At 33.8% G+C, this 14457-nt stretch overlaps 2 protein-coding genes across 2 annotated transcripts; one reads left to right on the top strand and one right to left on the bottom strand.

Moving 5' to 3' along the window:
* Nucleotides 1–353: 353 nt before the first annotated feature.
* LOC116107627 (probably inactive leucine-rich repeat receptor-like protein kinase At3g28040) lies at nt 354–3919 on the top strand. The gene is made up of 2 exons (XM_031393920.1): nt 354–2070; nt 2383–3919. Exons 1-2 carry the CDS (start codon nt 527–529, stop codon nt 3854–3856), a joined length of 3018 nt encoding a protein of 1005 aa, XP_031249780.1. The 5' UTR covers nt 354–526; the 3' UTR covers nt 3857–3919.
* A 1858-nt stretch (nt 3920–5777) lies between these two features.
* Nucleotides 5778–12390, bottom strand: LOC116107628 (uncharacterized WD repeat-containing protein C2A9.03-like). The gene is made up of 9 exons (XM_031393921.1): nt 12263–12390; nt 11989–12156; nt 11799–11885; nt 10908–11042; nt 10403–10513; nt 7984–8075; nt 7801–7906; nt 7028–7114; nt 5778–6356 (listed from the first exon to the last, which is right to left on the bottom strand). Exons 1-9 carry the CDS (start codon nt 12332–12334, stop codon nt 5943–5945), a joined length of 1272 nt encoding a protein of 423 aa, XP_031249781.1. The 5' UTR covers nt 12335–12390; the 3' UTR covers nt 5778–5942.
* Nucleotides 12391–14457: the final 2067 nt, after the last annotated feature.

Genomic DNA, 14457 nt, shown 5'->3' with positions numbered 1-14457 from the left:
AGTAATAGATTGACATAACATAAATCATAAATGTAAAGATAAGTCACGAGAGGCCACCGATACTGGCTTTAGATTCCAGACAAATCACAGACTTGATATTCCATTGTAATTCTAAACGCCCATGCCCACTTGTTCCACCAATTGTCTTTTAAATATGAATATAAATCAAAATTCTCATTTTTATAAGTTTTTTTCTGGTTGATTCAAAGTATTTTGGCATTCTTATAAATAAATAAATAAATTTTATTGTTTATGGAGTTTCTAAAGAAGGTTAACCTTCAAAATGAATCTACTACTTATACTAGTCATCTTAACTTGAGTTCCACTTTCTTGTTTTGGGTATTCACATGACAAATAATAATACATAGAACTCTCTCTCGTGACCACTGTCATATCACATCCTTTTCGGATTGCCTTCCGCAAAATCTAGCACTCATTCCCTCTACATTTCTTCAATTTCTTAATGCTATATATGGTTTCCCTTTTCATCTTATAATAGAATATTTTCTTAACAATCACTCAGAAAATGTATCAGTTTGATATCAAACTCCTCGTATATTTGCTTCTTGTTGTGGCTTCAGGCTACTGCATGGCCAACGATGGCGCTTCTATTCAACTAAATGATGATGTTTTAGGCCTCATTGTTTTCAAGTCAGAGCTTAAAGACCATTCTTCGTTTCTTGAATCTTGGAGTGAAGATGACAACTCTCCATGTTCATGGCGATTCATTCAGTGCAATCCAGTGAGTGGCCGTGTGTCTCATGTCTCTCTTGATGGCTTGGGCTTATCAGGAAAAATCGGAAGAGGGCTTCAAATATTGCAGCATTTGAAGGTACTTTCGCTTGCACATAACAATTTTAGTGGCAATATCAGTCCTGAACTTGGTCTCATCAATGGCCTCGAAAGACTTAACCTCAGTCACAACAGTCTCTCAGGCCTCATCCCTTCAAGGTTTATGAATTATACTTCAATAAAATTCTTAGATCTTTCCCAGAACTCGCTCTCAGGACCACTTCCTGATGACCTCTTTGGTGAATGTTTATCCCTGCGCTATCTTTCTTTGGCCGGTAATAATCTTGTAGGACAAATTTCTAGTACTCTCTCTAGATGTTCGTCGTTAAACACTCTCAATCTTTCAACCAATCATTTCTCTGGCGAACCGGATTTCGCTTCAAGGATTTGGTCATTCAAAAGGCTGAGGACTTTGGATCTTTCTAGCAATGCCTTTTCAGGCTCAATTCCTGAAGGAGTGCTGATTCTTCATAACTTGAAAGAGCTACAACTAAAGGGTAATAAATTTTCCGGACCTCTTCCAAAAGATATTGGATTTTGTCCACACTTGATCAGGTTGGATTTGAGCAATAATTTTTTTAGTGGGGAATTGCCAGAGTCTTTTAGGATGCTGAATTCTTTGAGCTTTATCAATGTATCAAATAATATGTTGACAGGAGAATTTCCCCAATGGATTGGAAATTTAAGTAGTCTGGAATTTGTTGATTTCTCCAACAATGGTTTAACAGGAAGCCTACCTTCTTTAATGGGCAACTTGAAGTCACTTAATTACTTGAGTTTGTCGAATAATAAATTAACAGGATTTATTCCAAACTCATTGGTTGAATGTACAAAGTTATCAGTGATTAATTTGAGGGGAAATGGCTTTAACGGTAGCATACCAGAGGGCTTGTTTGATTTGGGATTGGAAGTGGTAGATTTTTCAGAAAACGGACTGATGGGTTCCATGCCACGAGGTTCAAGTAAACTCTTTGAATCTTTACGGATACTTGCTTTGTCAAGTAATAATCTTGCTGGAAATATTCCTGCAGAAATGGGTCTTTTTGCTAATTTGAGATACTTGAATTTATCATGGAATCATCTTCACTCAAGGATGCCTCCAGAGCTGGGATACTTTCAGAACCTGACAGAATTAGATCTTCGGAATAATGACTTGTATGGTTCAATTCCTGAAGATTTATGTGAATCTGCAAGTTTAGGAATTCTTCAGTTGGATGGCAATTCATTGGCAGGTCCAATTCCTGAGGAGATTGGGAATTGCTCTTCTCTTTATTTGCTGTAAGTCTCAACCCTTTTTTTTTTTTTTTTTTTTTAAAACATAATACTATAAGAAAAATGAGTTTTCCGGACACAAATGTTGGCGTCGGAATAAACAACCTCTCCCGATGAAATACGACGTTAGGGGAGTTATTTATCTTTCCCGGTGCAACGCAACAATGGTATCATAGTAGGCCTGGATATCTTTTAAAACCTGTTGCGATGCAGAATCAGCGTCACCATAGGTCTTCGAGATATCTTATATAATTACACGACTTTGAATGAAAAATTTAAGAATACTACCTTACTCTGACTTTAAATTTTTATATGCAGGACTTTGTCACACAATAACTTAAGTGGTTCAATTCCAAAATCCATTTCGAAGTTAAACAAGCTGAAGATTCTGAAGTTGGAGTTTAATGAGCTAAGTGGAGAGATACCACAAGAACTAGGAAAATTGGAAAATCTTCTAGCTGTAAATGTTTCATATAACAGACTCATAGGAAGGCTCCCTGTTGCTGGTGTATTTCCCAGCTTGGATCAAACTGCATTGGAGGGAAATTTAGGCCTCTGCTCACCTTTGTTAAAGGGACCTTGTAAATTGAATGTTCCAAAGCCTCTTGTTCTTGACCCAAATGCATATGCCAATCAAATTGATGGTCACAGGCCAAGAAGTGAATCCTCAAATCCAAAATCCAGTCGTCGCATGTTCCTTAGTGTTTCTGCAATTGTTGCGATTTCTGCAGCTGTTATAATTGCATTTGGAGTGGTAGTAATTAGTCTATTAAATGTATCAGCCAGAAGGAAACTTGCCTTTGTTGATACTGCCCTGGAAAGCATGTGCTCAAGCTCTTCGAGGTCTGGAAATATCACTGCCAGTAAGCTGATTCTGTTCGATACAAGATCATCACCGGATTGGATCATCAACAATCCTGAAGCCCTCCTGAAAAAGGCGGGGGAGATTGGCGAAGGAGTCTTTGGTACTGTATACAAGGTACCACTGGGGGCAGAAGGAAGAATGGTAGCAATCAAAAAGCTTGTTACATCAAACATAATCCAACATCCTGAAGACTTTGAACGAGAAGTTAGAGTACTGGGAAAAGCAAGGCACCCGAATTTGATATCCCTGGAAGGCTACTATTGGACACCTCAATTACAACTTCTAGTCTCAGATTATGCACCAAATGGTAGCTTGCAAGTCAAGCTTCATGAAAGACTCCCTTCAACTCCACCGCTTTCTTGGACAAACAGATTCAGAGTAATACTTGGAACAGCTAAAGGACTTGCTCATCTGCATCATTTCCGTCCGCCTATAATTCACTACAACATAAAACCCAGCAATATCTTGCTTGATGAGAACTTCAACCCCAAGATTTCGGACTTTGGCCTCGCGAGATTGTTGACGAAGCTTGATAAACATGTGATGAGCAATAGGTTTCAGAGTGCAGTAGGGTATGTAGCACCAGAATTGACATGCCAGAGCCTGAGGGTGAATGAGAAATGTGATGTTTATGGATTTGGGGTGCTGATACTTGAGGTTGTGACAGGGAGGAGGCCAGTTGAATATGGAGAAGACAATGTGGTAATATTAAGTGACCATGTGAGAGTAATGTTAGAGCAAGGGAATGCGTTGGAATGTGTGGATTCAGGCATGGGAGATTATCCAGAAGATGAGGTTTTGCCAGTGCTCAAATTGGCCCTGGTTTGCACTTCTCAGGTGCCATCAAGCAGGCCTTCCATGGCTGAAATCCTCCAAATTTTGCAAGTCATCAAGACCCCACTTCCTCAAAGAATGGAAATGTTCTAAGAACATAATTTCTTAATTTGACCTGTTGACTTTATCGTTATTTTTGTTTAAATTGGTGTGTTGTACCCTTATCGGTTGTAGTATATTTAAACTTGGATGGAATATACCAGTTGTTTTTCAAGTTAAAAAGAGGTTTATTATTATTATTATTATTATTTATTATTATTTTCTCAAAACGAGACTCACAACAAACATACAAAACAATATGGTTCAATCAAATGAATCATTGTTTAACTAACCAGTTATCGATAACTTAATGATGCGTGTTTCCTACAACATGTAAATGTAGCAAGTATACTAGTCACATAAGTAATAGAGTGATGATGAGTATCGTTCCCACGAGGATAGTGTTACTAAATACCGATTTCCCTAGTTTAAATCCTAATTGAAGAAAAATTAAATTAGATTTATGAAAAATTAACAACTAATACAAATTAACAAAATAAAAATGAATGATAATGAAATTAAAGCAAAACCCAACAACTTAACTAATTCAACATGCTAAAAAATGCTAAGGTGTTGATTCACCTATACTTAACCCAAATCATATAATCTATTACCCAAGTTCTAATTCCTTGATTGAAAATCGAATTCCCTAAGTTGTAAAATATACCTTCTCAGGCTACATTTCCCTACTTATCCCTATTAAGCTTCCGCACCCAACAAAATGAAAATTAATAGTTGAAAGTTTTTTAAGCTTTATAGAACTCTATCTAGATTTCATAGATCGCTAAACCTATCTCTAGCGTTTGCTTAATCTACGATATTTATCCCAAGAGGCACAATCACAAATCACTTCTCAGTCTCATTGTAACAGCACACATTTGAATGATGATCAAACATCCAAAAGTCATGAACAAAGAGATAACACACTAATCAAAAATTAACCAAAGTAAATCAATTCATATAAATTTGAATCATTGTATCAAGGTTACATCAAACCCTAGCTAAACAACTCAGTTCATACTCAAAAACGAAATAAAAGAACAAAAATAAACTGAATCAAGATTCATCATTGAAAAACAAGCAAAAGATGGAGAATCTTCTCTAATTTGAAGCTCAAATCTTCATAATCTTCTCCTTCCATGAGCTGCCTCCCAAATGACGAACCAAGACTCTTTTCTCTTCCTTTTCGCTCTAATTTATACCTCTCTCACTTAAGGATCAAGCCCTAGCAAGCCAAAACGCATCTTTTTATTTTTACATCTGATGCAGTTTCGCCGCGACAATGACTTTCAGGCCAAATATGAGCATGATAGAGTCTGAATCTGGAAAAGTGTTAACATATGAATTGTAGCCCTTTAAATTATCCTTCTGGTCGTTCAGATCAGCCCAATCTGAGGTCTACAGCTCAAGTTATGGCAGAAATATTGAAGCACGTCCAAAGACTTTTTTTCTCAGTTCCAATGTACTTTTCACGATTTCAAACCAAGTTTCCACCCTTGTCCAATCAGAATTAGGAAACCCAAAACATGAAAGTTGTAGCTCTTCTTCTTAGCTTTCCAAAGCTTCTAAATTCAGGTCATTCCAAGTTTGCAAGCTCAAGTTACACATTTACGTTCAAAACTGTCATTTATGCTCAAATCTCGTTTAGACTTGCAAAGACAAATTAATATAATTAGGTAGCAATTATGACCCAAATTGTATGAAAAGTATCATAAATCCTATAAAAATTCAATGCAAAATCACAGTGTAAAATATGATTCACTTAACAATGAATTCCAGTTCTTTTCCACATTCATTGGAGACTTCGTCCATGTTTCTGTTTACAAATATGACATTTTCAGAGCATTTCTAATAATATCAAGCATTATTCATATTTTGGCATTGATTAGCGTAATATATGCCAATTACTGGATTAGCATTATTCAGATCACATTAATTTTTCGGGACACATTACTTTTTCGCTAACAAAACCCTGGACATGTAATTAACCCATATATTCAAAGTTATAACAAAAAATTAACTTATTTCTACAAACAACTTTGATTTCAAACAAACTGCCTTACAAAATAGCAAAGGATGATGTAAAAAAAAAGGACGGGTAAAAGTAAAAGTAAGAGAGGATCCGCTTATATCATCAAAATTACAAATAAGAATCAAGATATCCATAGGTGTGCCTCTTATTATACTGAAGTAAACTAGCATAAGTCCTGTCCCATATTCCTATAAATAAAGACTCGTCATCTGGACTAAGAGATACTCCCGATATCTCACCGAAGAAATCTATCTCTTGCTGCATTTTGAAATCTCCCTTGGTACTATACACATGCACAAAGTCTGCAGGTTCGGCAACGACCATGAACTGTCCATCCGATGAGAAGCGAACTGATCGGATGGCCCCTAAGTTTCCTTTAAGAGTTGCAACTGGCACAGACAGCTTCCTTATATCCCATACTCGGCAGGTCTTATCCTGATTCCCTGTAGCAAAAATGCGTCCATCTGGGTGCCATGAAGATGCAAAAGAGTAATCCTGGTGACCAACCACTGTGGCAACAGTCTGAAATCATCAAACAAGAGATTCTCATTGTCAATAAAACTACACACTACACGATCCACCTTACAAGTCTATTCAAATAATTGCTTATAAGGTTGGAATTCAGCTACTAATAAAAAGCTAAAAAAACAAAATGTCATCTGTGAGACTCATGTTGCCAAACATCTCCATTGCTAAACGGAAGTCATAAATGACAGAAATGATTGCTTCCAAAATCTTCAGAAAATGAAACACAGACACAACAAATGTTTATAAATTTGGCTAAATTTCATTTGGCCAGCAGTTATTTTGAAGCGATTAAAATACATAAAGCTTCAACTGGCTGCAAATAAATTTCAAACAAAAACCATCCTTCTATTTCATGACTAAGGCTATTATAAAGAATGCCCCCTAAATTCCAACGAGGGGAATGCTTCCTAAACCAAACCATTAAAGTGACTGAGGAGAGTAGATGCAGCAGGAAAAGGAAAATGGTTTCAGTGATTGAGAAATTTGAATTTTTTTTCATAAAAACAAAATAAGTACATATATTAACAATAGTAAAAGACAGAATTTTACCAATAAATTCCAAACTTGTCATTTCATCAACACCAAAATATTTCTTCAAAATAAAGAAATTTGCATCTGAATTATATCAAGCCAAATCCAATATCCAATTAGGAAAGAATACATACCTTCCCATTTTGTGAATCAATAAGCAATGCATCTTTGTGATCTCCAACAACAACAAAAATCTTGCAATCAGGACTCATTGATGTATGCTGTGCATCAAAACAGAGTTAGTCATGAGAAAAAGATATCATGCCAGGATCATAGGAGCTCTAATTACCACCAACAACATAGCCTTTGTTGATTCATAGAATCAATAACTTGACAAACGAAATCTAACTTTTTTTTTTCCATTTTTTTTTTTTTTTTTTTTTTTTTATGTACAAAGCTTCCAAATCATACGACTTGCATACATAGTGGGGTTTTCATTTAACCTTTTATTTTACCCCTCAAAAACACACAGGAACAAATGAAGAATAGTACGGAAAGTAGCTCCTCCAGAGATTGAAAAAATCACATATGTCTTCACATCACACTTGTCTACTTTTCTTCCCTATAAATCTACATTTAATCAAACAGAAAACAGGAAAAAAAGCCATTGACATTATGGGAGAATAGCAACATCCTAGCATGTGAGGTAGCAATCATTGCCAGCATCTCTATATCTTAAATTTGAAGCAGAAACTCAGTTAAAACTCAATTTCCTATTTACAGGTTGAAATCTAAAGAAATCAGCTGCCTAAAACACTTTCTACTAGATATATTATCTGGCAAAGCAGTTTAACCTTTGAGGTTCTAACCTTATACAAATTGAAAAATGGGTGGTCAACATAAATGAAATGAACTAGAATGGTTATAATCAAACAGGTAATTATCTCTAAGCAGTTAAAAAGCTTACATTCACTGGCCAAGGGAAACGGTAGTGATTTAAAAGCTGAAATCTCGCCATATCATATTCTCTTACACCAGAGTCATTGTTGGATGCCATTAAATGGGTCCCACCCCTGCCAAACAGATTTTAGATCAACCTATCCCATTGAGATAACAAGTCCTCCAAAATAATTAGGAATAATCATACTACCTCGCACTGTCATATATCTCAACAGCATTTGTTATGGAATTATCATCACAAGTCATCCGGGTACAAAAGCTTACTCCAAGCTTATCCAAGCGCTGAAGCAGTAAATAAAAAATCAATGTCAAGAACATAAAAGAACTTCTATAAAAGCAAGGAATATAAAATGAAAAAAGTCTGTATAATTCCAGAATGCACAAAACTTTCTGCCATATCCAACATAAGCCACAACCCCAGCCAGTAAACTACAATGAATATTAACATGATTATTTTTAAAGATCATGAAAAGAACCAGGACAAAAAAGCAAGCAAGAGAGCACAGTCATCAATGTAATTATACCATTACAACAAGAGCAGATACAACTAATATATGACAAAACTGACAATGAAAATAAATTAATTTTAAAAACAAATACAACTCTATCAACTAAAATAGTCGAATAACTTTTGCACACACAACAAAGAAAAGCAATGAAGATAGCAATCCATAAACAACTAAAGGGACTTCCATTCAAAAGAATATATGGAGCAGAATCCAGAAAATCAAGAGTTAAGGAAAAAGTTAATAAAATACAAGTGATAATTATAAGCATAATCATGATTTTTTTTTTTTTTTAATAGAAGTATAATCATAATTCCCGAAACTGTTTATACAATAAAAATCTTAGTTGCAAAAGGAACCTCTATTATCTTAACGATTAAACACTATCGGCTTTTCAAGCTGCGCTACTAGTTACAATAACAAGTTTCACTGAAGAAGCAAAGTAAAATTTATACTTTTGACTTGAACTTGTCATGTCCAATTGATAAAATGCCAACAGCAGAAGCGGCTTTAGGTTGCTGACAGTGTTTAAAAAATTTATGTTAGTCCCTAAAGTTCCCCTCAGCTTTCTTGCCTATTTGTCCGCTTGACACAAGGGTATCCCCAGAGTAAAAATTTCAACTGTTAGCCCCATTTATACAATGCAAGAAAATTCCACTACTCATATGTCCAGATGCAGCTACAATTAGTGCAGATTCCCAAGATTGGACAAAGATTTGAATATGCAAACTAAATTCTGGACAATCCTAATCGCAAAGAATAAACAATTTTGAAGACCTAGAATAGTTCTAAATTGACAACCTAGGAAAAGTTGGATGCCCATTCCTTCACAAATAAAGTTTCTTCACTCACTTAATTCTTTTAACAGTTCATTTGATTTCTTTAGTCACGCTCAGTTGTAATGCCAGTCAAAAAGGCTCTCAAAAGGTTAGGAAGAGAAAGAAATATAACTGAATACTCAATAAGAGAAACCTTAGCCTGACAGGGTTAAAGGGTAAACAATTGGAAGAACAACACATGCTTCATACCATGAACAGTTTAAGTGCAAGAGGAGTTTGAGATTTTCTTGCAAAGTCTGGAACCCCTCTCCTATACCTTTTCATCACTTATTATTTGATTCACATTTGATACTTGTTCCACTAAATGGAGAATATTTGGTGTCAAAACAATTATGCTTGGCGGCTAATTGAGAACATGACGCTTCTGTTGCCTGAATGGACCGACTTGACAAGTGAACACCTTAGAAACACTAGGATGCCAATTTCTTTAGAGGCCTAAGACTTCTTATGTTTGGTCTCCATTAACACAAATCAGTTGTTTCTTCTGCCAAAATAGCTGTTTTTTTCAATAGCCTAGTTTAATTTCCCCAAATTTCTCCAATGCAATCCTTGAAAACTCTTCCTAGGGGCAATTGTGATGACAATCATGTCATTCATTAATAGAAATCCTATGGATGAAAGGACTTCTTACCTGTCATGTACTACAAGGTTCAATGGAACCAGGCTTCTTTACTACCTTAAAAAACTCAACCATCAAATTGTTTAGATCCAAATTACTGGAATATTCCTCCCACATTTATTTCAAGACATATAACCTTTCCTTCAGTCGGAAGGGTCATGGCAGATAAAGCATGGTTAGCAGAATAGACTAACATTACACTCAGTGTTGTAGTTTGTATAAGATGTTTAAGAATAGAGGATGAACAGTTTTATTTTTACTATAACATAAAATAAAGTTTAAACTTCCAAATATTTGTATAAAAATTTACAGATTGGTCAATATATGTCATTACATAATATATAAAAGATATTCACATTAGTATAACTTCAGATTGCATATTCAAGTTAACATAAAAAGGTCAGAAATGGTTGTTAGCCCTAAGGCTTTTAAAGCTTGATTTTGATATTAAAAGAATATTTGACGAAAATCTAATAACAGAAAAGCAAAAGGAAGGAGAAAAGAAAATAAAACAAAGATCATTGCTCATATCTAGCAAGAAAGAAAAAGGAAACACAAAAACTAGAAGCGTATACATATATATTCACTAAGATATCTTTATAGGGTTTAAAAGCTGTGGAAAAAACTGCAAATGAATCATTTCACCTTGCAAATTAGCTCTCCTTGGAAACCGCCTGCAACCATAAAATTATCCTTCACTGCCAGAGTGCTTATCTGCGTTTGCGTAAAACCTTCTAATAAACTCCCCGCATGTTTCTACATTGCCAAATAGTTAAAGTTACAAACTACTTCAGAAAATATATATGTTAGTGAGATAGAATCCACCCAAGATTTACTGTATGAAACAGAAGGAATTACTCAAATTATGTATATACTAAAAGATTAAAACAAGCCTACTGTTAAGCATAAGCCTATCAATTACTCAATTTACTCCCTAGATTATAGCCATATTTTATTATATAGAATTTTCGAACTCAACCCGTTCACTGAAAACATTGAAAAAATTTCCTTTGAAAGAAATTTTCTTCAAAGAACTTTTTCCAGTTCTATAAGTTAACTCCGTAGCAAAACTAAAGGTGCACCCTTTTGCTCTAAATATAAGATTCGTTATAGTGGCTAATGGGATAAGATAACGAAGTAATTTGTATACCTCATTAGGGGCTATATGTCCTGCGAAATTGAGAATCTCCGACAAATTGGAAGACACTGTTGACCAATGCATGACTGAATAATTGGACATGAGGTAAACATCATGTTTCGAAGTAGCCCAGACCAAGTTCCTGAGCTGCATACCAATTACAGAAAAGTTATCGAAACAATGAAAAATATAAAGAATACCAAATTCAGCCATTACAACAACATCAGATATTGCCAAACTACGGATATCAAAGAAAAATAAATACACAATGACTATAATACTCTTAAGGGGAGAAGTACTTTAAAAATCTCCCCTACATGAGCTTTTCAACATAAACTGTATAACATGAAAATATTTTCAGGGAACAAAAAGCTTGCCACACACAATCAGAATAAACTTTTTATTTGTTTTTTCTTATTTTGCAGCTTTCCTTGGGTGCCAAAGGTATCAGAAAGAAAAATCACAAAAGTAAAAGTAACACTCAAGGCAGAGTTAGCACAAATGTGAAAACTTGTCCAATGACATTCCACCCACTACTATTTCATTCCACAACAAACCTAAATTAATAACCGTGTTAACTATATTATTGCTGTGGTTAAATAAGCTCAAGATTCCACTTCCAAGAAATTGAAGATCAAAGTTTAACATTATTATGAGATACAAAAGTGAAAGGGGGCAACTATCTTCCTACAACAAGGGATAAAACAAATACAGATCAAACACCCACATAGCCAATAACTAACCCTTGCCATATAATAAAACTGAACCGGAAGTGAGGTAAATGCAAACTTAACAGTGATTAAATGAACAAATACATGAATAAATGTACAAAAATTTTCTAAACAACAATTGAAATGCAGCTAAAAAGTAACAAAATATAGCACTTAAAAAAAATTTACAAACCTGGAAATGAAGAATAGTAGGCTTAACCAATCTGGTGTTATGAAAAAACTCATAATAGTTTCCACTTTTTTGCGTTTGTTTGCATTCCTAAAACAACAAATTTAAATCATAATCAAAAAATTTAAATTCTCTCACCTTCCCGAATAAACCAAAAAATAATAATAAAAAAATTCATACAAAATTGACAAACCTTGTCCACAGCTTCACCAGATGAAGGAACGTTCTCATAATTCTTGTACTGCTGAAGCCTCGTCAATCTGTAACTCTCCCTCGTTATATTCAAACTCTCCCACGGAATCCCCTGTATGTCCTTGCCTCTCCGCGCTTGAGCCGCCGACGTATCAGTCACCTTCGTCAGCTGCTTCAACAAAAGAATGATTAAAAAAATTAAATATAGGACGACGTCTTGGGTCTAAAATTTGAAGAAAAGTAAGATAAAGAAAGGTAGGGAAGAAAGTTTTAACCATGTCGTATTCATTAAGCTCGTTTTCAGCGGGAGCTATAAAGTAATTTTCATCGTCCATAAAATCGGCCATGTCTGGTTGGTTCGTAATGGAATGCCTCCAAGGACATGCTATTGAAGAAATGAAGTTGAAAAGTAGAGAGGAAGGTGAAGATGAATAAAGTGTGAGTTTTAGTAATGATAATTAATAATTGAAGGAGAGAGTTGGGTTTATCATTTGTCGGCTAAAACGGTTTGTTTTATTGATGGAGAGAGCACGCAAACGTCATGTTTTTGTGTGTTTGTAATTGAGAATGAGAGAGAAGGTTTTCTTTTACGACTGTTATTTCAATAATCAAGACGACTACGTGGTCCCTATTTTTTTATGTCTACGTGGCATTTCCATTTAAATTGCTTATCCATTCATGGCAATTGATTGAAGATTCCATTTGGGCCTTGGCTTTTCACACAGGAACTCGTTTTAATAACGTAAATACATAATTCAGGTCACAANTTAAAGGAGAGAGTTGGGTTTATCATTTGTCGGCTAAAACGGTTTGTTTTATTGATGGAGAGAGCACGCAAACGTCATGTTTTTGTGTGTTTGTAATTGAGAATGAGAGAGAAGGTTTTCTTCTACGACTGTTATTTCAATAATCAAGACGACTACGTGGTCCCTACGTTTTTATGTCTACGTGGCATTTCCATTTAAATTGCCTATCCATTTATGGCAATTGATTTAAGATTCCATTTGGGCCTTGGCTTTTCACACAGCAACTCGTTTTCATAACGTAAATACATAAATTAGGGTCACAATCTTCTCTCAAAACTTTTGATACGTTATACATTGATCATAATTGATCAATTCATAAAGGAGTAGATGGAACCCATAACAAGTAAAAAAATTCATTTATAAATTGATCAATTATGAGTTTTCATAACAAGTAAAAAAGATTTATTTATAAATTGATCAATTATGAGTTTTCATATCAAAAATTGTGAGAGAAACTTTTAATATTGAGTTATGGACTAAACATTATTTATTTAACAATTCTAATATGTATTAATTAATTTAATATATAACTATAGTGTATACTATATAGTCTATAGATTATAACTCTTCTCCTTACCAATTTTTATTAAATAAAAACGTTAACATTTTAGATTCATTTTCACATCTAATTAAATCTTAACCATCCATTTACGTTAGTCTACCATAGGGTTGTAAACGAACCGAGCTATCCGTGAACAGCTTGATGTTCGTTCAATAATAGCTTGATGTTCGTTCAATAACAGCTCGATTCGACTCGATAACAAACTATTCACGAACAGTTTGATGTTCGTTTGATAATGTGTTCGATACGAGTTCAAACATGGGGTATTGATTTGATTATGTTCACGAACATATTACATTCAAGTGATCCATCCGTTTGCGAACACTTTATTCGCTTATTCGTTTGTTTATGTTTGAAAACATGATATATATTATTATATATATTTATATGGTACTAAGTTTATTAAGGATTTTCTATGACTTAGTGTTAAAAATATAATTCTTTTGACTTTAAAGTCCTTAGTCCGAGTTGCATTAATATCATATTTATATTTTTTTTTCTTTTTTGTATAATGTTTGGTTTAGTTTGGATGAATTTTTTATAATAATAATCAATAATAAAATATTATGATGTTTTTGTTTTTTTATACATATAATATGTTTGAATTTTTTTTTTTTTAGATGTCATCAATAATTGAATATATAAGTATATAACATTTTAATTAATAAATAATAAATTATTATAATACATAGCATGACAAATTTAATAACATAATAGATTGTATCATCAAGTGATAAATAACATAACAAATTTAATAACATAATAGTTTTATATTTTTTCAAATGTAATCAATAATTAAATATTATAAGATAGCATTTCAATTAATAAATAACAAATATAATATGGTAAATTGATGAATATAACATATTGTATAATTAAGTGATATATAATATGACAAATTTAATAACATAATAGCTTAATTATATACATAAACCCAATAACCAACAAACTAACTTGCCCATCCCAAATTTGGTGTGTATTTTTTATTCGAATGAGTTATTCAAACATGTATTTACAAGTTATTCAAACGATTAGTCGAATGATCACAAACAGCTCATTTTGTTAATCGAACACAGAATTTGTTTGAGTTCCAACACGATTT

This window comes from Pistacia vera, unplaced genomic scaffold, assembly GCF_008641045.1.
Source record: "Pistacia vera cultivar Batoury unplaced genomic scaffold, PisVer_v2 Contig543, whole genome shotgun sequence".
NCBI lineage: Eukaryota > Viridiplantae > Streptophyta > Magnoliopsida > Sapindales > Anacardiaceae > Pistacia > Pistacia vera.
This window is presented reverse-complemented; position numbering and strand designations above follow the sequence as displayed.